Source organism: Pseudorasbora parva, chromosome 17, assembly GCF_024679245.1.
Source record: "Pseudorasbora parva isolate DD20220531a chromosome 17, ASM2467924v1, whole genome shotgun sequence".
Classification (NCBI taxonomy): Eukaryota; Metazoa; Chordata; class Actinopteri; order Cypriniformes; family Gobionidae; genus Pseudorasbora; species Pseudorasbora parva.
This window is the reverse complement of record NC_090188.1, coordinates 30,452,908-30,477,864: the sequence shown is the minus strand read 5'-3', so window position 1 is coordinate 30,477,864 and position 24,957 is coordinate 30,452,908. Positions and strand designations below refer to the sequence as shown.

Sequence of the window (24,957 nt, the reverse complement as noted above, 5' to 3'; positions counted from 1 at the left end):
TTAAATATTATAATAGTGACTTTATAAAGTCTAAATATGAATTGATCAGGAGAGTGCAGAGAATCATACTGCTGTGGTTTGGTTCCTATCAGGCAAAAAACCTAGGACTAGTTTGCAAAACGAGGTTTTTAACATAATTGTGAATATTTAAATAAAGATTTGATTGACAGTACTGGTTATAGAGGCAAAGTTGTTCAGTAAGAGAAGATCTATCACAATATATGCAATTACAGAGATGGAAAATACAATTTACAAGCAATTCACCAGAGGGAATATTTGGTTTTCAAAGCTTTTTAACACTTATAGCGCCCCCTATACTCCGATCTCCATAAAACTTTGCATGTGTCTTCAACATGTTATGCCACATGTACCCAACAATTTTCGTGAAGTTTTGAGTTTCCCCTTAGGATTTATAGGCTTTTGAGTGTATTTTGCCACACCTCTTTTCTAAATGGCTCTGTTATAGCCATCCAAATGCAAGAAATCAACGTTTTTTTGATAATTATTAATCTAGAGAGTCCAGAGAATTGTCCTAGACTGGTTTGGTTCTGATTGGGCAAAAAACCAGGGACTAGTTCGCAAAAGTAGGTTTTTAACATTATTGCAAATATTTATTTAACAAATTAATAGCCAAAAATGGTTCTAGAGGCAAAGTTGTTCAACATGAGGAGATCTATCATATGATATGCATATTTTGCCGATGTGTGCAACACCACGTGATTGCAGAGCCATAAAACTCGTTAGCGCCAACTAGTGGCCGATTTCTTTCAAAATTCTTACAGACCTCTAGGACCATGAGTCAAACATGCCCACTGAGTTTTGTTCCGATCGACCTCCGTTAACCCTGTCTAATAGGTGCTCAAATTTCATTGGCCGATGGCAGCCATGTTTTTTGAGATACGCCAATGTTCTCATAGACAGACATGGTACCTTGGGCCAAGACACTGCATACCAATTTTCAAGTCAATCGGACTAGCGGTCGCGTGGTTATAGCCCTTTTTGTATTTTTTCCATGTTATAGCGCCACCAAGTGGCCAATCGTCGCGATTTTTTTAACGCGACCAAAGACTGAGCCCATAAACATGTGTACTAAGTTTGGTGAATATATCTCATTTCTTGCTGGAGTTATAGCCTCTTTAGTAAAATAGGCTCCGCCTTAAATGTACATTTCCACGCCCCTATTCGTTCATGAGTCAAAATTTCAACTTTTTTTTGATAATTATTGATATTCAGACTAGACCGAACATTTTGGCACTAGTTTGGTTCCGATATGTCAAAAAACCAGGGACTAGTTCGCAAAAGTAGGTTTTTGACAAAATTCAAAATGGCGGAAAAATTTTCATGACGGAAATGAAATCGGAGATATACGTTTTGTTCGCCAAGGTCTCAGCTTTCCAATGATATAAGACACTTGAGTATGGACCAAACGGTTTAGGAGTTATGAGCCCTTTTGCGCAATTGATTGCTATAGCGCCACCTATTGGCCAATCTGGCTCATAATTTGATAACCTTTCCTCGATTTTTGGACTACCTATTGACAAAGTTTCAAGTCTCTAGCCCTTACGGTTTGGTCTGCACGATGAGTTTTACGGCAGAATAATAATAATAATAATAATAATAATAATAATAATAATAATAATAATTAAAGCTGCGAGCAGCATTTAGCGGGGTTCAAGCCATCTAAGGTCTTTAAGCATTTGACACCTTTTGCATGAAAGGCTTTTAAGCACTGAATGAATTTGAGAGATATCAGGTGAAATGAAGTGATAAACTGACAAAATGTGATTTTAAATATTATAATAGTGACTTTATAAAGTCTAAATATGAATTGATCAGGAGAGTGCAGAGAATCATACTGCTGTGGTTTGGTTCCGATCAGGCAAAAAACCTAAGACTAGTTTGCAAAACGAGGTTTTTAACATAATTGTGAATATTTAAATAAAGATTTGATTGACAGTATTGGTTATAGAGGCAAAGTTGTTCAGTATGAGAAGATCTATCATAATATATGCATATTATGTGGCTGTTTTAACCCCACATGATTACAGAGATGGAAAATACAATTTACAGGCAATTCACCATAGGGAATACATGGTTTTCATAGCTTTTTAACATTTATAGCGCCCCCTATACTCCGATCTCCATAAAACTTTGCATGTGTCTTCAACATGTTATGTTACATATACCCAACAATTTTCGTGAAGTTTTGAGTTTTCCCTTAGGATTTATAGGCTTTTGAGTGTATTTTGCCACGCCTCTTTTCTAAATGGCCCTGTTATAGCCATCCAAATGCAAGAAATCAACTTTTTTTTGATAATTATTGATCTAGAGAGTCCAGAGAATTGTCCTAGACTGGTTTGGTTCTGATTGGGCAAAAAACCAGGGACTAGTTTGCAAAAGTAGGTTTTTAACATGATTGCAAATATTTATTTAACGATTTGATTGACAGAAATGGTTCTAGAGGCAAAGTTGTTCAACATGAGGAGATCTATCATATGATATGCATATTTTGCCGATGTGTGCAACACCACGTGATTGCAGAGCCATAAAACTCGTTAGCGCCAACTAGTGGCCGATTTCTTTCAAAATTCTTACAGACCTCTAGGACCATGAGTCAAACATGCCTACTGAGTTTCGTTCCGATCGACCTCCGTTAACCCTGTCTAATAGGTGCTCAAATTTCATTGGCCGATGGCGGCCATGTTTTTTGAGATACGCCAATGTTCTCATAGACAGACATGGTACCTTGGGCCAAGACACTGCATACCAATTTTCAAGTCAATCGGACTAGCGGTCGCGTGGTTATAGCCCTTTTTGTGTTTTTTCCATGTTATAGCGCCACCAAGTGGCCAATCGTCGCGATTTTTTTATCGTGACCAAAGACTGAGCCCATACACATGTGTACCAAGTTTGGTGAAGATATCTCATTTCTTGCTGGAGTTATAGCCTCTTTAGTAAAATAGGCTCCGCCTTAAATGTACATTTACCACGCCCCTTTTCGTTCATGAGTCAAAATTTCAATTTTTTTTTGATAATTATTGATATTCAGACTAGAGAGAACATTTTGGCACTGGTTTGGTTCTGATATGTCAAAAAACCAGGGACTAGTTCGCAAAAGTAGGTTTTTGACAAAATTCAAAATGGCGGGAAAATTTGCATACCGGAAATGAAATCGGAGATATACGTTTTGTTCGACAAGGTCTCAGCTTTCCAATGATATAGGACACTTGACCCTTAGGACAAACGGTTTAGGAGTTATGAGCCATTTCGCGTTTTTGGTTGCTGTAGCGCCACCTATTGGCCAATCTGGCTCATAATTTGATAACCTCTCCTCGATTTTTGGACTACCTATTGACAAAGTTTGAAGTCTCTAGCATTTACGGTTTGGTCTGCACGATGAGTTTTACGGCAGAATAATAATAATAATAATAATAATAATAAAAATCAGTACAATTACAATAGGGTTTCAGCACTTCGTGCTTGAACCCCTAAAAATCAGCACAAATACAATAGGTGTTCAGCACTTCGTGCTTGAACCCCTAATAATAATAATAATAATAATTAAAGCTGCGAGCAGCATTTAGCGGGGTTCAAGCCATTTAAGGTTTTTAAGCATTTGACACCTTTTGCATGAAAGGCTTTTAAGCACTGAATGAATTTGAGAGATATCAGGTGAAATGGTGATGAACTGACAAAATGTGATTTTAAATATTGTAATAGTGACTTTATAAAGTCTAAATTTGAATTGATCAGGAGAGTGCAGAGAATCATACTGCTGTGGTTTGGTTCCGATCAGGCAAAAAACCTAGGACTAGTTTGCAAAATGAGGTTTTTAACATAATTGTGAATATTTAAATAAAGATTTGATTGACAGTATTGGTTATAGAGGCAAAGTTGTTCAGTATGAGAAGATCTATCATAATATATGCATATTATGTGGCTGTTTTAACCCCACCTGATTACAGAGATTCACCATAGGGAATACATGGTTTTCAAAGCTTTTTAACACTTATAGCGCCCCCTATACTCCGATCTCCATAAAACATTGCATGTGTCTTCAACATGTTATGCCACATATACCCAACAATTTTCGTGAAGTTTTGAGTTTCCTCTTAGGATTTATAGGCTTTTGAGTGTATTTTGCCACGCCTCTTTTCTAAATGGCTCTGTTATAGCCATCCAAATGCAAGAAATCAACTTTTTTTTGATAATTATTGATCTAGAGAGTCCAGAGAATTGTCCTAGACTGGTTTGGTTCTGATTGCGCAAAAAACCAGGGACTAGTTCGCAAAAGTAGGTTTTTAACATTATTGCAAATATTTATTTAACAATTTGATTGACCGAAATGGTTTTAGAGGCAAAGTTGTTCAACATGAGGAGATCTATCATATGATATGCATATTTTGCCGATGTGTGCAACACCACGTGATTGCAGAGCCATAAAACTCGTTAGCGCCAACTAGTGGCCGATTTCTTTCAAAATTCTTACAGACCTCTAGGACCATGAGTTAAACATGCCCACTGAGTTTTGTTCCGATCGACCTCCGTTAACCCTGTCTAATAGGTGCTCAAATTTCATTGGCCGATGGCGGCCATGTTTTTTTAGATACGCCAATGTTCTCATAGACAGACATGGTACCTTGGGCCAAGACACTGCTTACCAATTTTCAAGTCAATCAGACTAGCGGTCGCGTGGTTATAGCCCTTTTTGTGTTTTTTCCATGTTATAGCGCCACCAAGTGGCCAATCGTCGCGATTTTTTTATCGTGACCAAAAACTGAGCCCATAAACATGTGTACCAAGTTTGGTGAAGATATCTCATTTCTTGCTGGAGTTATAGCCTCTTTAGTAAAATAGGCTCCGCCTTAAATGTACATTTCCACGCCCCTTTTCGTTCATGAGTCAAAATTTCAACTTTTTTTTGATAATTATTGATATTCAGACTAGAGAGAACATTTTGGCACTGGTTTGGTTCTGATATGTCAAAAAACCAGGGACTAGTTCGCCAAAGTAGGTTTTTGACAAAATTCAAAATGGCGGAAAAATTTGCATACCGGAAATGAAATCGGAGATATACGTTTTGTTCGCCAAGGTCTCAGCTTTCCAATGATATAAGACACTTGACCCTTAGGATGAACGGTTTAGGAGTTATGAGCCATTTCGCGTTTTTGGTTGCTGTAGCGCCACCTATTGGCCAATCTGGCTCATAATTTGATAACCTCTCCTCGATTTTTGGACTACCTATTGACAAAGTTTGAAGTCTCTAGCATTTACGGTTTGGTCTGCACGATGAGTTTTACGGCAGAATAATAATAATAATAATAATTAAAGCTGCAAGCAGCATTTAAGCGGGGTTCAAGCCTTTAAGGCCTTTTAAGCACATAGGCATTAAAGACACTAAGTTTTATTTAGCAAGGTTTTAAACACTAAAATAATAGATGGAAAAGTCCATTTACAGCCAATATAGGCAATTTACCATAGGAAATGCATGGTTTTTATAGCTTTTTCACAGTTATAGCGCCACCTATAGTCCGATCTCTTTAAAACATTGCATGCTTCATCAGCATGTTATGCCACATGTACCCAACGATTTTCGTGAAGTTTTGAGTTTCCCCTTAGGATTTATAGGCATTTGAGTATATTTTGCCACGCCTCTTTTTTAAATGGCCCTGTTATAGCCATCCAAATGCAAAAGTTCAACTTTTTTTTGATAGTTATTGTTTTAGAGAGTCAAGACAACTGTCCTAGACTTGTTTGGTTCTGATCGGGCAAAAAACCAGGGTCAAGTTCACAAAAGTAGGTTTTTAACATAATTACGAATATTTAATTAACGATTTGATTGACAGCAATGGCCCTAGAGGCAAAGTTGTTCAACATGAGGAGATCTATCATATGATATGCATATTTTGCGGATGTATGCAACACCACGTGATTACAGAGCCATAAACATAATAGGTGCTCAAATTTCATTGGCCTATGGCGGCCATGTTTTTTGAGATACACCAATGTCCTCATAGACATACATGGTACCTTGGGCCACGACACCGCATACCAATTTTCAAGTCAATCGGACTAGCGGTCCTGTGGTTATAGCCGTTTTTGTGTTTTTTTCATGTTATAGCGCCACCAAGTGGCCAATTGTCGCGATATTTTTATCGTGACCAAAGACTGAGCCCATACACATGTGTACCAAGTTTGGTGAAGATATCTCATTTCCTTCTTGAGTTATAGCCTTTTTAGTAAAATAGGCTCCGCCCTGAACGTCCATTTTGAAGCCCTTTAGCAAAAATGAATCGAAATTTCAATTTTTTTTTGATAACTATTGATAATTAGACACCAGAGAACATTTTGACCTTGGTTTGGTTCCGATCGGTCAAAAAACCAGGGACTAGTTCTCAAAAGTAGATTTTCAACAAAATTCAAAATGGCGGAAAATTTTTCATGACGGAAATAAAATCGGAGATATACGTTTTGTTCGACAAGGACTCAGCTTTCCAATGATATAAGACACTTGAGTGTGGACCAAACGGTTTAGGAGTTATGAGCCCTTTCTCGCAATTGATCGCTATAGCGCCACCTATAGGCCAATCTGGCTCATAATTTGATAACCTCTCCTCGATTTTTGGACTACCTTCGGGTAAAGTTTCAAGTCTCTAGCCCTTACGGTTTGGTCTGCACGATGCGTTTTATCGGAGAATAATAATAATTAAAGCTGCAAGCAGCATTTAACGGGGTTCAAGCCTTTAAGGCCTTTTAAGCACATAGGCATTAAAGACATTAAGTTTTATTTAGCAAGATTTTAAACACTGAAATAATAGATGGAAAAGTCCATTTACAGCCAATATAGGCAATTCACCATAGGAAATGCATGGTTTTTAAAGCTTTTTAACAGTTATAGCGCCACCTCTACTCCGATCTCTTTAAAACATTGCATGCTTCATCAGCATGGTATGCCACATATACCCAACAATTTTCGTGAAGTTTTGAGTTTCCTCTTAGGATTTATAGGCTTTTGAGTGTATTTTGCCACGCCTCTTTTCTAAATGGCTCTGTTATAGCCATCCAAATGCAAGAAATCAACTTTTTTTTGATAATTATTGATCTAGAGAGTCCAGACAACTGTCCTAGACTTGTTTGGTTCTGATCGGGCAAAAAACCAGGGTCAAGTTCACAAAAGTAGGTTTTTAACATAATTACGAATATTTAATTAACGATTTGATTGACAGCAATGGCCCTAGAGGCAAAGTTGTTCAACATGAGGAGATCTATCATATGATATGCATATTTTGCGGATGTATGCAACACCACGTGATTACAGAGCCATAAACATAATAGGTGCTCAAATTTCATTGGCCTATGGCGGCCATGTTTTTTGAGATACGCCAATGTCCTCATAGACATACATGGTACCTTGGGCCACGACACCGCATACCAATTTTCAAGTCAATCGGACTAGCGGTCGTGTGGTTATAGCCGTTTTTGTGTTTTTTTCATGTTATAGCGCCACCAAGTGGCCAATTGTCGCGATATTTTTATCGTGACCAAAGACTGAGCCCATACACATGTGTACCAAGTTTGGTGAAGATAGCTCATTTCCTTCTTGAGTTATAGCCTTTTTAGTAAAATAGGCTCCGCCCTGAACGTCCATTTTGAAGCCCTTTAGCAAAAATGAATCGAAATTTCAATTTTTTTTTGATAACTATTGATAAATAGACACCAGAGAACACTTTGACCTTAGTTTGGTTCCGATCGGTCAAAAAACCAGGGACTAGTTCTCAAAAGTAGATTTTTAACAAAATTCAAAATGGCGGAAAATTTTTCATGACGGAAATAAAATCGGAGATATACGTTTTGTTCACCAAGGACTCAGCTTTCCAATGATATAAGACACTTGAGTGTGGACCAAACGGTTTAGGAGTTATGAGCAATTGAACTTTCTCGCAATTGATTGCTCTAGCGCCACCTATAGGCCAATCTGGCTCATAATTTGATAACCTCTCCTCGATTTTTGGACTACCTTCGGGTAAAGTTTTAAGTCTCTAGCCCTTACGGTTTGGTCTGCACGATGCGTTTTATCGGAGAATAATAATAATAATAAAAATCAGTACAATTACAATAGGGTTTCAGCACTTCGTGCTTGAACCCCTAATAATTAAAGCTGCAAGCAGCATTTAAGCGGGGTTCAAGCCTTTAAGGCCTTTAAAGCACCTAGGCATTAAAGACATTAATTTTTATTTAGCAAGATTTTAAACACCGAAATAATAGATGGAAAAGTCCATTCACAGCCAATATAGGCAATTTACCATAGGAAATGCATGGTTTTTAAAGCTTTTTAACAGTTATAGCGCCACCTATAGTCCGATCTCTTTAAAACTTTGCATGCTTCATCAGCATGTCATGCCACATATACCCAACAATTTTCGTGAATTTTTGAGCTTCCCTTTTGGGTTAGCGCCAACTAGTGGCCGATTTCTTTCAAAATTCTTACAGACCTCTAGGACCATGAGTCAAACATGTCCACTGAGTTTCGTTCCGATCGACCGCCGTTAACCCCATCTAATAGGTGCTCAAAATTCATTGGCTGATGGCGGCCATGTTTTTTGAGATACACCAATGTCCTCATAGACTTATAAAGTACCTTGGGCCAAGACACTGCATACCAATGTTCAGGTCAATTGGATTAGTGGTTGTGTGGTTATAGCTATTTTCATGTTTTTTTTCACATTATAGCGCCACCAACTGGTTAAATGTCGCGATTTTTTATCGAGACCAAAGAATGAGCCCATACACATGTGTACCAAGTTTGGTGAAGATATCTCATTTCCTTCTTGAGTTATAGGCTTTTTAGTAAAACAGGCTCCGCCCACAACATTCTTTTTCCACCCCTTAGCAACCATAAATCGAAATTTCAACTTTTTCTCAATGAATATTGATAATCAGACTACAGAGAACATTTTGGCACTGGTTTGGTTCCGATTGGGGGAACAACCAGGGACTAGTTCGCAAAAATATGTTTTTAACATAATTGCAAATATTGAATTAATGATTTGATTGACAGCAATGGTTCTAGAGGCAAAGTTGTTCAGCATGAGGAGATCTATCACATGATATGCATATTTTGTGGATGGGTGCCACACCACGTTATTACAGAGCCATAAAAGTCGTTAGCGCCAATTATGGGCTGATTTCTTTCCCAATTCTAAGACCATGAGTTGAACATGCCCATTGAGTTTTCTTCCAATCATCGTCTGCTAAATTTGACTAATAGGAGCTCAAACTTCATTGGTCAATGGCAGCCATGTTTTTTGAGATATGCCAATGTCTTCATTTACATAAATGGCATTTGGGACTAAGACACTGCAGCCATTTACATGTTTTTTTTCATGTTGGAGGTCATTTAACACTTGGTGAATTGAGTTCTTTAAGTGGAGGTGATGTATTGCCTGTTTGAGAGTGGAGCTTTACTTGCCCATGGTCAATAGATAGACGTTCACCAACCGTTGCACAGTTTGAGTTGTTTTGGTTTCATAATTATTGTGTGTAGAATAATGGGTTATAAGTTGAATTAAATTGAAGTACACATTTGTGTTATTAAATCACTGAACAGTTTAATATATGAACAGTAAAAAAATAAATAAAAAAAACAGTACAACAAAATGTACATTAGTAGTAATGCTAATTATTTTTCAAATAAAATGTAAGCGTTTGTACAGTTGTTCTGTTAATGACAGTGAAAAACAGTAATTTGTAAAATAAAAGCATATGCATGTATATAGGTAAATTGTAAAATAAAACTTAAGCAACACTAGAACAGTTCTGCTGTTAGTGAAAAGGTGCAAAACAGTAATTTGTAAAATAAAAGCATATGCATGTATATAGGTAAATTGTAAAATGAAACTTAAGCAACACTAGAACAGTTCTGCTGTTAGTGAAAAGGTGCAAAACAGTAGTTTGTAAAACATAAGTTCTAAAATGAAAACAAATTGTGCATGTATACTTAAAAAAAAAAAATTTATATATATATATATATATATATATATATATATGAAAAGGGTGTAAATCAGTATTTAAATCAGTAAGGTGTTATAAGCATGTAGTGTGATGTAATGTGCAGTGTGTGTGCTTGCATGGTATTAGACTGCTTTATGTTTTCTTTTTTTTGTGTCGTATTTAGGGTCTTTTTTTGGTGACAGTGTAATGTCCGTTTGTTCAGTGTGACTGATTGTAAGGGTCTGATCTGCAGGGATTTCAACTATTACGGAAGTAAGCTCTTCGTCAGTAACATTTTGCTCTGGTGTAGTTGGCTGCTGGGCTTGTGTTTGCAGATCTAGAATTTGACTGTCCTCAGTGAATGTCAGTGTAAGTGGTCCACAAGTCATAAAATACTCCTCTATGTCTTGGCTGTCCATCAAGGTTACATTATGTTCAATGTTCACAAATTTAGTGAGTTGGGAATTTGTAATAGTTAGTGACATTTCTTGGCGATCTTGCAAAATGGTCAGAAAACCACTACATTTAGTAATGTAGCTCGAGCCTTTTCTGAGGATTTTGCAGACCGTGCATCTGTGAAACTTTTCTTTGTATGTCAGATTCTGCTGGGCAGTGTGGCATTTTGGGCATTGCTTTTTGATTGTGATAGCTGCCCCTGTGATTTCTGTTGTCACTGTGTGCAGTGTGGGTGGAGGAGTTTGTGTGGTTGTAGAGGGTTGTACTGTTATTTTCTTGTGTAGTGGTGTTATTGTGGACAAACGTGTTGTTGTCAGTGTGGTGTTGTCATTGTACTGTCTTGTTGATAAATTTGTGAAGGTGTAAGTTCTTCCTTCTTCTACTAGGTCAATCTGGGAGTCCCACAGTGAGAGAGTGATTGACCCTGTAGCATCTGCCAGACAGCAGCTCCTGACTTCGCAGTTGTTGTCACGTATTGTGACAGTACTGCTGGTAATGTCCATTTTCTGGACTGAAGCCTCCAGTCTGGTGATCTGGAAACAATAAAATAATGTTTGTATTCAAGTACATTTTTATGTTTTGGTTAATGACATTATCATTAAAAGGAAACAATATTTGGATAAATGGTGAAGATTCATGTTTTTTTTTAATAGTACTTCATCTACTAAGCTTGATGGTTGTGATGATTACTAACAATAAGTCAAAAGTGCTGTTAATGGAGGGCTGAAACCTGGCAAAGTTTAGTGTGAAGTGAAGCTATTTTATTATTTTTCATCTATTTCATAAATTTGTATTACAGATTAAGAAACTGTATATAAAAGTGTTTCATTTAGATGTGTCATGCTTGTGATTGTTGACATTATTGCTTTATACAGAAAAAGATGTAAGTTACAGTTATTTGTGTATTCTACTTTTTATTGTATTAATGTAGTAACAGCTACTCCACTATCTAAATATAAGATACTAGAGAGCAGGCCCTAGGGTCTAGAGGAGCTTCTGATGCTGTGCTCTAGAGTGTGACATGATTGTGTGTGTGTGTGTGTGTGTGTGTGTGTGTGTGTGTGTGTGTGATTGTTTGAGTGAGCGAGTGAATATATTGCTAGCGAGTGTGTGTGTGTGATTGTTTGAGTGAGCGAGTAAATATATTGCCAGCGAGTTTGTGTGTGTGTGTGTGTGTGTGTGTGTGTGTGTGTGTGTGTGAATGAGTGGTTATGTTGCCAGTGAGTGTTTGTGTGTGAGTGTGTGTGATTATATGAGTGAGTGATTATATTGTGTGAGTGAGTAAATATATTGCGAGTGAGTGAGTGAGTGTGTGTGTGGGTGTGTGATAGTTTGAGTGAGTGATTATATTGAGAGTGAGTGTGTGTGAGAGAGTGTGTGTGATTGAGTGTTTGTGTGTGTGTGTCAATGAGTGAATATAATGCAAGTGAGTGTTTGTGTGTGAGTGTGTGAGATTGAGTGTGCGAGTGATTATATAAGTGAGTGATTATATTGTGTGAGTCAGTAAATATATTGCGAGTGAGTGTGTGTGTGTGTGTAAGTAAGTGATTGTGTGGGTGTGTGAGTGATTGTTTGAATAAGTGAATATATTGCGAGTGAGTGTTTGTGCGCAAGTGTGTGTGATTGAGTGTTTGTGTGTGTGAGTGATTGTGTGATTGAGTGTTTGTGTGTGTGCGATTGTGTGAGTGAGTGAATATATTGCGAGTGAGTGTTTGTGCGCAAGTGTGTGTGATTGAGTGTTTGTGTGTGTTTGAGTGACTGTGTTTAAGTGAATCTGTGAATGACTGTGACCTAAGCTATGTGTTCATCCATCCATCTTTGATAAAGTGTTAAACAACCATCATGTTTTAAAGTACTTTAAAATTAAAATCTTCAAACTTTCTGGTTTAGGATTTACAAGCCAACTTCAAAGCTTGTTTACAAACTTCTCTCTTCTAGTTAAATCAATTTTTTAATTATTTAAAAGAATGTATAACTTTGAGGACTACATGTTGTCTATTGAGAGCTAAATTGAGCAGGTAAATAGTAAATGCTTTTTAAGGTTTAAGCTGCAAAAGACAATTTGAGTTTATGTAAAATAAGGACATATATTTGAACCAGTTGTATGCATTTAATTTGTGTATATCATAAAAAAAATGTTTTAAAATAAATAGTTTAGTGAAAATAGTAAATAGTTGCATGAAAATGATAACCTGGCTGTATGAGTTTTTTGTTGTGTGGAAATTTAAAAAAAAAAAAAAAAGACATTTTGAACAATGTTGTAACCAAACAATTTCTGATTTGTATTAATTTTAATGGTAGTCAATGTTTATTTTTAGTTCAATTGAACAATGTTATTCATTTAGATTTAAAAGAACTTGAGGTTTAGTAAATGACAGAATTTTAATATTTTTCAAGTGAACTCTCTTTTACAGATTAAAAATCTTGATAAAATATCTATGGATTTTAGGGGTCTTATGTGCATACTATGCTCACATAGGGCATAAATATGATCACTTTCATTTGGAACTTGTTTTGTGAACCATTTGGTAAAAATTTGCATACTGTAACACCCCTAAAATTTATTGATATTTGATCAAGCTTTTTAATGAACTAATTCATATCTATGAATAAATACAAATTTGTATTGGGTGCATAATTATATGCATACTGCTATATCATAGAAAACTATTTTGTTTTGTAAGAGGTTTTTTTTTTTCCCTTTGATAAAGTGTTTTTTTAGTGGCCTATGGAACAATTAAAAGAATGCAGAAATTTTAAAGAATTAATGCAAGTATATGAAATGATTTTAGAATTGTATTATTGTACTTACCAACTTCCTGGAGGTCATGGACTTTATTTCCTGAATGGTCAGCGTTGAAGTGTTTTGGGGAGGTTTGTGAGGAAATGGTACTTCAGTGACTTCGATGGTAGTGTCTCTTACATATTGGACATCGAAGTCCTCTTTATCTCTGATGCCTGTAGTGAAATTAAGGTGTTTTTGTGTATTCTTAAAATTTACAAGTAGAAATATAGTGTAGATGCACACACACACGCACACACACACACACACACACACACACACACACACACACACACACACACACACACACACACACACACATATATATATCAGGGTTGCCAATATTTAAGTTTGAGGGGGTGGGGACTATTTGTGATTGGCACAAATTTTGCCAATCTTAGATAGAAAATGTTGTTATTGTACAGCTGTACAATGAAACTTTGATTCCGTGTCTATTGTTTTGTATATAGCCCACTGTACATAAGGAAAAAAAAGTTAGCTTTTTTAGCAACATTTAAAACTTTTCTTGGGTTAAATTATATTTGCACTTTCATTAATATTCACTTGTGTTTGCTTATATAATTATCATTAAAGATATTATGATCTTAATTAATGTTTTAAAATTTCACATTTAAAGAAAACTAGTGTTTGATGTCTAAATATTTGTTCAAATTAAAAAACTAAAAATAATTAAGCAGTTTTGACCTGGAAGACTTTTTTGAACTACACTAGATACATGTATATTTATTAAAGAGCAGGCAATTAGTGGGTAGTGGCATTGCAAATTAAAATGTATTGTTTTTCCAGCAGCAAAATTACTGAATTAATTTCAAATTCTCTATTTTAACATTAATGACTACACTATTTGTTATATAAATAATAAAAAATAGTTTAAGTGGTCATTAATGGACCATAAGAATTGCACATAGTATTTAATAAATATTATTAAACTATAGAAAATTTAATCGAAAAATAGTTAAGGTGTATGGTCACATTTGAACACCAATGAGTATCAGTGCAACCAATAAGTAAGGAATACCTGAGGGCTAAATACAAAAAGAATTATATATATATATATATATATATATATATATATATATATATATATATATATATATATATATATATATGTTTACAGTGTACATTGTAGCAATGTGTCCATCATTTTCCATAATAAATGTATAGTGCAAGTATTGTTAATGTAATAATCAATGCACAATATGATGTGGTCGGCGATACATAGCAAGCATGGCTGTGCCTGTTCTTATTTCGGCTGACATGTGTTAACATGTTAGAGCTTGCACTCAGCGCCTGCGTGACACGAGTGGTTTCGCGCGGAAACCGCGTGCATGCTTATAAATAGAACAGACGCCTATTTCACGTGACACACGTTTTGGAAGCGTTTCCAGGCAAAATAGAATAGAAAAAAATGTCATTTTTGACTTGAATACATATAGGTTAACATAAATGTACATATAGGCATAATTATAATTTCCATTTTTGGGTGAACTATTCCTTTCATTTTTATGGCACATTAAGTGCGGCAAAACGATATTTATTGTTTGAATTTCATATCAAAAGCAACTTTGGTAATTTGGCTTTAGATTTACTTGGGCAGAGACATCAAGAGTGTCATATGCAAAATGTGTGCGAGTCGGCAACCCTGAGTTACTGTACAAAACAAATGCTATCACATACATACATAACGTTATACATAACAAATCTAAAATATCTCAAATTACATAAGTTGTTTATATATTTACATATAGCAGTTTATGTTGTTTTGTATTGAATGGGCTGTGTCCTGTAAGTTAGTCTATTATTTTAAAAGTTCAATTAGAACATAAACAGTTTTGGTTTTATAAATTGAGAATACACTGTATACGTTTATCAAAGATAATCTGGTAAAGGTGGTTGGTGTACATGTAGGCTAATTGTGATTAATCTGTCCAATCGAAACGTTTAATAAAATAAGGCCTACATTTAGGTGACTTCAAATCCTGGTAGGGAAACTGCCCATTCAAAACCAAAATAAATATACATGACATTAATTATCTTTGTTAGGTGTAGGTTATACTTACTGATTGATTTTTTGGCATTTTTCAGCTTTACTGGAGTTTTGTTCTTCGCTGCTGTACTGAAGGTGTCGTGTTTGTCCATCGCAAAAACCACAGTGTCGTGGTATTCATTCCGTGAAACTTGTAAAATGGCATTGAAATAGCGATTGTTTGCCCTTGATATTTTTATAGGAGAGATGCTATGCAAGTAGCCAGAAATCGAGTTATCGTCTTGGTTTGTTGTTTTCTGGTCCATTTTGGCCGTTGCTGTCTCGTGCCTCGCGGTGATTAACCGAAACGTTGACTCTCCTAGAACGTTCGTGCCTCGTGGCTAAGTGATGCTAATGATTCATAGTTCAATTGGAACGAATCTTTTATTTGGTTCATTAGTATTGAGTTGTTTGAGAGATTGATTCGTTTATTTTGTGTTTCGTCATGGATAATACAGATATATATATTTTTTTAATCGACACGTAAATTAAGAGTGTTTTTATTTGTTTAAGCTGATAAGATCGTTGTGTATGTGAACCAGAAATTATACTTCATTCACCGAGTCTTTGAGTGTGTCATCACGTGATATTCCAGTTAATAAAAAAATATTTTTTTTATTGCTTTTTATAAAGTTTTGTGTTATTTATTTTAATTGTTTTTTATGTGTTAGCTTAGTGAGTGTGTGTGTGTGTGTGTGTGTGTGCGTGCGTGTGTGTGTAAAATTGTAGCATTTCTTTACAAATGTGCATTTTATATTATTATTGTTCTGTGATGTTTTGTCATTTTGTTTCCATAATATATAATATTCAGATTGCATAATCACTGGTATGAATTAGTCATTTTTGTAAATTCTGTTATTTTAGTGCTGTTTTGAAACTGATGGCCTGGTTTGATTTGGGACTTTTGGTTGCTCCAATGCTGATGTTAACCATAGACTGTGATGTTAACGAACGGTGTCCTGTATATTCAATTCAGCGTCTGTGCAGAGTGACTGTTTCTGTTCACAGCAATGGTTGTTTGGGATTTGTTACCATCGGCGCTTACTGGAAGACTACATTACCTATCTATCACTGCTTTAGAACTACAACACACTATGGCAAGTCATATAGCTCAAAATACTTAGCACGTTTTTTCTCGTGCTGTTTTTTCCTGCATTATAAATGGTATAGTTATACAGTTTAAAGGCTTTTGGGGAGAATTGATCAATGCCACATATTGAAATGACAACTACAGTCATACAAATGCAAATGTTTTTTGTTTTTTTTGGATAATTATTGACCTGTCAGAATTAGCACATCTAACAAATCATTTGAACATATGATAATAGAGACAAAGGACCATTTACAACCAATTTACCATAGGAAATGCATTTTTAACAGTTATAGCACCACCTTTAGATGGAGCTTCATAAAGTTTGAATGTTTGTTTAGTCATGCTGCACATGCCCATGTACTTTCGTGAAATTTTAATTTTTCATTTAGAATAGGTTTTTGAGCTTGTTTTGCCAAACCCATTCTTTAAATTACGCTGTTATAGCTACCCAAAGGATAACGTTCAAAAAAAAATATGATTATTGATTAAGAGTCCAGAGAATCATACTGCAGTGGTTAGGTTCTGATCGGGCAAAAAACTAGGGACTAGTTTGCGAAAGTATATTTTTAATATAATTGTGAGTATTTAATGAATTAATTAATTTACTGCAGTGGTTCTTGAGGCACAGTTGTTCATCATGAGGAGATGCATCCAATTATATGCATATTGTGTGGATGTGTGCAACACCATGTCATTACAGAGCTGTAAAACTAGTTAGCACCAATTATGGGCTGATTTCTTTCCCAATTCTAGGACCATGAGTTGAACATGCCCATTGAGTTTTCTTCCAATCATCGTCTGCTAAACTTGACTAATAGGAGCTCAAACTTCATTGGTCAATGGCAGCCATGTTTTTTGAGATATGCCAATGTCTTCATTTACATAAATGGCATTTGGGACTAAGACACTGCAGCCATTTACATGTTTTTTTTCATGTTGGAGGTCATTTAACACTTGGTGAATTGAGTTCTTTAAGTGGAGGTGATGTATTGCCTGTTTGAGAGTGGAGCTTTACTTGCCCATGGTCAATAGATAGACGTTCACCAACCGTTGCACAGTTTGAGTTGTTTTGGTTTCATAATTATTGTGTGTAGAATAATGGGTTATAAGTTGAATTAAATTGAAGTACACATTTGTGTTATTAAATCACTGAACAGTTTAATATATGAACAGTAAAAAAATAAATAAAAAAAACAGTACAACAAAATGTACATTAGTAGTAATGCTAATTATTTTTCAAATAAAATGTAAGCGTTTGTACAGTTGTTCTGTTAATGACAGTGAAAAACAGTAATTTGTAAAATAAAAGCATATGCATGTATATAGGTAAATTGTAAAATGAAACTTAAGCAACACTAGAACAGTTCTGCTGTTAGTGAAAAGGTGCAAAACAGTAGTTTGTAAAACATAAGTTCTAAAATGAAAACAAATTGTGCATGTATACTTTAAAAAAAATTTTATATATATATATATATATATATATATATATATATATATATGAAAAGGGTGTAAATCAGTATTTAAATCAGTAAGGTGTTATAAGCATGTAGTGTGATGTAATGTGCAGTGTGTGTGCTTGCATGGTATTAGACTGCTTTATGTTTTCTTTTTTTTGTGTCGTATTTAGGGTCTTTTTTTGGTGACAGTGTAATGTCCGTTTGTTCAGTGTGACTGATTGTAAGGGTCTGATCTGCAGGGATTTCAACTATTACGGAAGTAAGCTCTTCGTCAGTAACATTTTGCTCTGGTGTAGTTGGCTGCTGGGCTTGTGTTTGCAGATCTAGAATTTGACTGTCCTCAGTGAATGTCAGTGTAAGTGGTCCACAAGTCATAAAATACTCCTCTATGTCTTGGCTGTCCATCAAGGTTACATTATGTTCAATGTTCACAAATTTAGTGAGTTGGGAATTTGTAATAGTTAGTGACATTTCTTGGCGATCTTGCAAAATGGTCAGAAAACCACTACATTTAGTAATGTAGCTCGAGCCTTTTCTGAGGATTTTGCAGACCGTGCATCTGTGAAACTTTTCTTTGTATGTCAGATTCTGCTGGGCAGTGTGGCATTTTGGGCATTGCTTTTTGATTGTGATAGCTGCCCCTGTGATTTCTGTTGTCACTGTGTGCAGTGTGGGTGGAGGAGTTTGTGTGGTTGTAGAGGGTTGTACTGTTATTTTCTTGTGTAGTGGTGTTATTGTGGACAAACGTGTTGTTGTCAGTGTGGTGTTGTCATTGTACTGTCTTGTTGATAAATTTGTGAAGGTGTAAGTTCTTCCTTCTTCTACTAGGTCAATCTGGGAGTCCCACAGTGAGAGAGTGATTGACCCTGTAGCATCTGCCAGACAGCAGCTCCTGACTTCGCAGTTGTTGTCACGTATTGTGACAGTACTGCTGGTAATGTCCATTTTCTGGACTGAAGCCTCCAGTCTGGTGATCTGGAAACAATAAAATAATGTTTGTATTCAAGTACATTTTTATGTTTTGGTTAATGACATTATCATTAAAAGGAAACAATATTTGGATAAATGGTGAAGATTCATGTTTTTTTTTAATAGTACTTCATCTACTAAGCTTGATGGTTGTGATGATTACTAACAATAAGTCAAAAGTGCTGTTAATGGAGGGCTGAAACCTGGCAAAGTTTAGTGTGAAGTGAAGCTATTTTATTATTTTTCATCTATTTCATAAATTTGTATTACAGATTAAGAAACTGTATATAAAAGTGTTTCATTTAGATGTGTCATGCTTGTGATTGTTGACATTATTGCTTTATACAGAAAAAGATGTAAGTTACAGTTATTTGTGTATTCTACTTTTTATTGTATTAATGTAGTAACAGCTACTCCACTATCTAAATATAAGATACTAGAGAGCAGGCCCTAGGGTCTAGAGGAGCTTCTGATGCTGTGCTCTAGAGTGTGACATGATTGTGTGTGTGTGTGTGTGTGTGTGTGTGTGTGTGTGTGTGTGTGATTGTTTGAGTGAGCGAGTGAATATATTGCTAGCGAGTGTGTGTGTGTGATTGTTTGAGTGAGCGAGTAAATATATTGCCAGCGAGTTTGTGTGTGTGTGTGTGTGTGTGTGTGTGTGTGTGTGTGTGTGTGAATGAGTGGTTATGTTGCCAGTGAGTGTTTGTGTGTGAGTGTGTGTGATTATATGAGTGAGTGATTATATTGTGTGAGTGAGTAAATATATTGCGAGTGAGTGAGTGAGTGTGTGTGTGGGTGTGTGATAGTTTGAGTGAGTGATTATATTGAGAGTGAGTGTGTGTGAGAGAGTGTGTGTGATTGAGTGTTTGTGTGTGTGTGTCAATGAGTGAATATAATGCAAGTGAGTGTTTGTGTGTGAGTGTGTGAGATTGAGTGTGCGAGTGATTATATAAGTGAGTGATTATATTGTGTGAGTCAGTAAATATATTGCGAGTGAGTGTGTGTGTGTGTGTAAGTAAGTGATTGTGTGGGTGTGTGAGTGATTGTTTGAATAAGTGAATATATTGCGAGTGAGTGTTTGTGCGCAAGTGTGTGTGATTGAGTGTTTGTGTGTGTGAGTGATTGTGTGATTGAGTGTTTGTGTGTGTGCGATTGTGTGAGTGAGTGAATATATTGCGAGTGAGTGTTTGTGCGCAAGTGTGTGTGATTGAGTGTTTGTGTGTGTTTGAGTGACTGTGTTTAAGTGAATCTGTGAATGACTGTGACCTAAGCTATGTGTTCATCCATCCATCTTTGATAAAGTGTTAAACAACCATCATGTTTTAAAGTACTTTAAAATTAAAATCTTCAAACTTTCTGGTTTAGGATTTACAAGCCAACTTCAAAGCTTGTTTACAAACTTCTCTCTTCTAGTTAAATCAATTTTTTAATTATTTAAAAGAATGTATAACTTTGAGGACTACATGTTGTCTATTGAGAGCTAAATTGAGCAGGTAAATAGTAAATGCTTTTTAAGGTTTAAGCTGCAAAAGACAATTTGAGTTTATGTAAAATAAGGACATATATTTGAACCAGTTGTATGCATTTAATTTGTGTATATCATAAAAAAAATGTTTTAAAATAAATAGTTTAGTGAAAATAGTAAATAGTTGCATGAAAATGATAACCTGGCTGTATGAGTTTTTTGTTGTGTGGAAATTTAAAAAAAAAAAAAAAAGACATTTTGAACAATGTTGTAACCAAACAATTTCTGATTTGTATTAATTTTAATGGTAGTCAATGTTTATTTTTAGTTCAATTGAACAATGTTATTCATTTAGATTTAAAAGAACTTGAGGTTTAGTAAATGACAGAATTTTAATATTTTTCAAGTGAACTCTCTTTTACAGATTAAAAATCTTGATAAAATATCTATGGATTTTAGGGGTCTTATGTGCATACTATGCTCACATAGGGCATAAATATGATCACTTTCATTTGGAACTTGTTTTGTGAACCATTTGGTAAAAATTTGCATACTGTAACACCCCTAAAATGTATTGATATTTGATCAAGCTTTTTAATGAACTAATTCATATCTATGAATAAATACAAATTTGTATTGGGTGCATAATTATATGCATACTGCTATATCATAGAAAACTATTTTGTTTTGTAAGAGGTTTTTTTTTTTCCCTTTGATAAAGTGTTTTTTTAGTGGCCTATGGAACAATTAAAAGAATGCAGAAATTTTAAAGGGGGGGTGAAATGCTGTTTCATGCATACTGATCTTTTTACACTGTTAAAGACATGGAATCCCATACTAAACATGGACAAAGTTTCAAAAGTTAAGGTGGACGTTTGATGGGAGTATTTCTTTGTCAAAAATACTACTTCCGGTTAGTCATAAGTTTCGGCAAGTTTTTTGCGATCATGCGTCCCCATTGACGTTAGTGGGGGCGGAATTTCCTTGTATGGGCCTTACGGACAATTCTACCGGAAGCGTGTGAGAGAGAGAGAGGGAGAGAGAGAGAGGGAGAGAGCGAAAGCAACAGGCTATGCCCATCAAAGCGCTCGTAGGCTGCGCTGCACAGGTAATGTGCACAATTAACAATGACATCAAAAAGTGCGTTTTTGGTTGCCAGACCAAGACAGTCCTGCACAGATTCCCCCAAAACCCCGCGGTAAGGCAACAGTGAATGTAATTTGCTTTTCCGGATCAGCAACTGAGTTGCGCGAATGTTTATATCTGTTCGCTGCATTTCGGTGCCGACTGTTTCATAAACATGGCCCAGCATGACGCCGGATTTTCCAATAGCCTAATGCTGAAGGATGGAGCAGTCCCAACGTTAGAACCGCGGGCGGTGAGTTAGACTGCTTCAAATGTCTGTGTCTATGCTCATCAAGTAGCCCAAACATGATCACGTATAGTTACTATATATATTACTATATATAGAAATTGATCAATGGAGCATGCGATGTGTAGTGCGTGTACATTTGTTTAGCTGGCCACTATATGTGTAACTTTATGTTTGTGTATTGTAAAAGCACTCAACAATACACAAAGAGGGGGGAAATATGTTGAACTAAATAAGCACGCTTCTTCATTCAAATGCGCTACTATTCCGTGTCTATCTATGTAAACACTAACTTAACCTGTCTACACAAACCACGCGTAAACACACAAACACACGTGCACAACTGCACTTCCCACATGTACACCTTCAAAGACAAAAATACGACGATATAATTCAAGTATAAATATGTAAATAACACAAGCCGCTAAGCATATTATATAGTTAGTGTATAACTTGTACCACATACAGACGTCCTGCTCTAGTCGTTTTTGCTGCTGCTCCTGTTCAACTGCAGCCTCTGGGTCTGATTCCGGATCATAGATGTATGGCTGTATCTGATTAAAAGCCATATTTTTATTTTGAATAAAGTTTTTTCCCCGCTGTTAGGGATGACAGCTTTACGACGCACTCGACGCACTCAACACAATAACAGCGGCGCGCACACGTCATTATTTAGCTCCGCTCACACGACACGCCCCCACCCGCTCGGCTTTTTTCGGAAAGACTCGGAACAGCGCATCTTTCTTATATAATTATAAAAAAAATAAAGACTTTTCGGAGATATGCAGGATGCAATGCTACTCTATAGGTACTCAAGATTGACATGACACTGACTGAAACTGAGTGTTTCACCCCCCCTTTAAAGAATTAATGCAAGTATATGAAATGATTTTAGAATTGTATTATTGTACTTACCAACTTCCTGGAGGTCATGGACTTTATTTCCTGAATGGTCAGCGTTGAAGTGTTTTGGGGAGGTTTGTGAGGAAATGGTACTTCAGTGACTTCGATGGTAGTGTCTCTTACATATTGGACATCGAAGTCCTCTTTATCTCTGATGCCTGTAGTGAAATTAAGGTGTTTTTGTGTATTCTTAAAATTTACAAGTAGAAATATAGTGTAGATGCACACACACACGCACACACACACACACACACACACACACACACACACACACACACACACACACACACACACACATATATATATCAGGGTTGCCAATATTTAAGTTTGAGGGGGTGGGGACTATTTGTGATTGGCACAAATTTTGCCAATCTTAGATAGAAAATGTTGTTATTGTACAGCTGTACAATGAAACTTTGATTCCGTGTCTATTGTTTTGTATATAGCCCACTGTACATAAGGAAAAAAAAGTTAGCTTTTTTAGCAACATTTAAAACTTTTCTTGGGTTAAATTATATTTGCACTTTCATTAATATTCACTTGTGTTTGCTTATATAATTATCATTAAAGATATTATGATCTTAATTAATGTTTTAAAATTTCACATTTAAAGAAAACTAGTGTTTGATGTCTAAATATTTGTTCAAATTAAAAAACTAAAAATAATTAAGCAGTTTTGACCTGGAAGACTTTTTTGAACTACACTAGATACATGTATATTTATTAAAGAGCAGGCAATTAGTGGGTAGTGGCATTGCAAATTAAAATGTATTGTTTTTCCAGCAGCAAAATTACTGAATTAATTTCAAATTCTCTATTTTAACATTAATGACTACACTATTTGTTATATAAATAATAAAAAATAGTTTAAGTGGTCATTAATGGACCATAAGAATTGCACATAGTATTTAATAAATATTATTAAACTATAGAAAATTTAATCGAAAAATAGTTAAGGTGTATGGTCACATTTGAACACCAATGAGTATCAGTGCAACCAATAAGTAAGGAATACCTGAGGGCTAAATACAAAAAGAATTATATATATATATATATATATATATATATATATATATATATATATATATATATATATATGTTTACAGTGTACATTGTAGCAATGTGTCCATCATTTTCCATAATAAATGTATAGTGCAAGTATTGTTAATGTAATAATCAATGCACAATATGATGTGGTCGGCGATACATAGCAAGCATGGCTGTGCCTGTTCTTATTTCGGCTGACATGTGTTAACATGTTAGAGCTTGCACTCAGCGCCTGCGTGACACGAGTGGTTTCGCGCGGAAACCGCGTGCATGCTTATAAATAGAACAGACGCCTATTTCACGTGACACACGTTTTGGAAGCGTTTCCAGGCAAAATAGAATAGAAAAAAATGTCATTTTTGACTTGAATACATATAGGTTAACATAAATGTACATATAGGCATAATTATAATTTCCATTTTTGGGTGAACTATTCCTTTCATTTTTATGGCACATTAAGTGCGGCAAAACGATATTTATTGTTTGAATTTCATATCAAAAGCAACTTTGGTAATTTGGCTTTAGATTTACTTGGGCAGAGACATCAAGAGTGTCATATGCAAAATGTGTGCGAGTCGGCAACCCTGAGTTACTGTACAAAACAAATGCTATCACATACATACATAACGTTATACATAACAAATCTAAAATATCTCAAATTACATAAGTTGTTTATATATTTACATATAGCAGTTTATGTTGTTTTGTATTGAATGGGCTGTGTCCTGTAAGTTAGTCTATTATTTTAAAAGTTCAATTAGAACATAAACAGTTTTGGTTTTATAAATTGAGAATACACTGTATACGTTTATCAAAGATAATCTGGTAAAGGTGGTTGGTGTACATGTAGGCTAATTGTGATTAATCTGTCCAATCGAAACGTTTAATAAAATAAGGCCTACATTTAGGTGACTTCAAATCCTGGTAGGGAAACTGCCCATTCAAAACCAAAATAAATATACATGACATTAATTATCTTTGTTAGGTGTAGGTTATACTTACTGATTGATTTTTTGGCATTTTTCAGCTTTACTGGAGTTTTGTTCTTCGCTGCTGTACTGAAGGTGTCGTGTTTGTCCATCGCAAAAACCACAGTGTCGTGGTATTCATTCCGTGAAACTTGTAAAATGGCATTGAAATAGCGATTGTTTGCCCTTGATATTTTTATAGGAGAGATGCTATGCAAGTAGCCAGAAATCGAGTTATCGTCTTGGTTTGTTGTTTTCTGGTCCATTTTGGCCGTTGCTGTCTCGTGCCTCGCGGTGATTAACCGAAACGTTGACTCTCCTAGAACGTTCGTGCCTCGTGGCTAAGTGATGCTAATGATTCATAGTTCAATTGGAACGAATCTTTTATTTGGTTCATTAGTATTGAGT

The 24,957-nt window shown here is 35.5% G+C and overlaps 2 protein-coding genes across 2 annotated transcripts; both read right to left on the bottom strand.

Annotated features, from left to right (window-relative positions):
- Positions 1 to 10,061: 10,061 nt before the first annotated feature.
- Positions 10,062 to 15,602, bottom strand: LOC137045476 (uncharacterized). The gene is made up of 3 exons (XM_067422116.1): positions 15,310 to 15,602; positions 13,259 to 13,404; positions 10,062 to 10,979 (listed from the first exon to the last, which is right to left on the bottom strand). Exons 1-3 carry the CDS (start codon positions 15,539 to 15,541, stop codon positions 10,134 to 10,136), a joined length of 1,224 nt encoding a protein of 407 aa, XP_067278217.1. The 5' UTR covers positions 15,542 to 15,602; the 3' UTR covers positions 10,062 to 10,133.
- Positions 15,603 to 17,882: 2,280 nt separating this feature from the next.
- Positions 17,883 to 24,876, bottom strand: LOC137045470 (uncharacterized). Its single transcript, XM_067422105.1, has 3 exons — positions 24,584 to 24,876; positions 22,547 to 22,692; positions 17,883 to 18,800 (listed from the first exon to the last, which is right to left on the bottom strand). Exons 1-3 carry the CDS (start codon positions 24,813 to 24,815, stop codon positions 17,955 to 17,957), a joined length of 1,224 nt encoding a protein of 407 aa, XP_067278206.1. The 5' UTR covers positions 24,816 to 24,876; the 3' UTR covers positions 17,883 to 17,954.
- Positions 24,877 to 24,957: the final 81 nt, after the last annotated feature.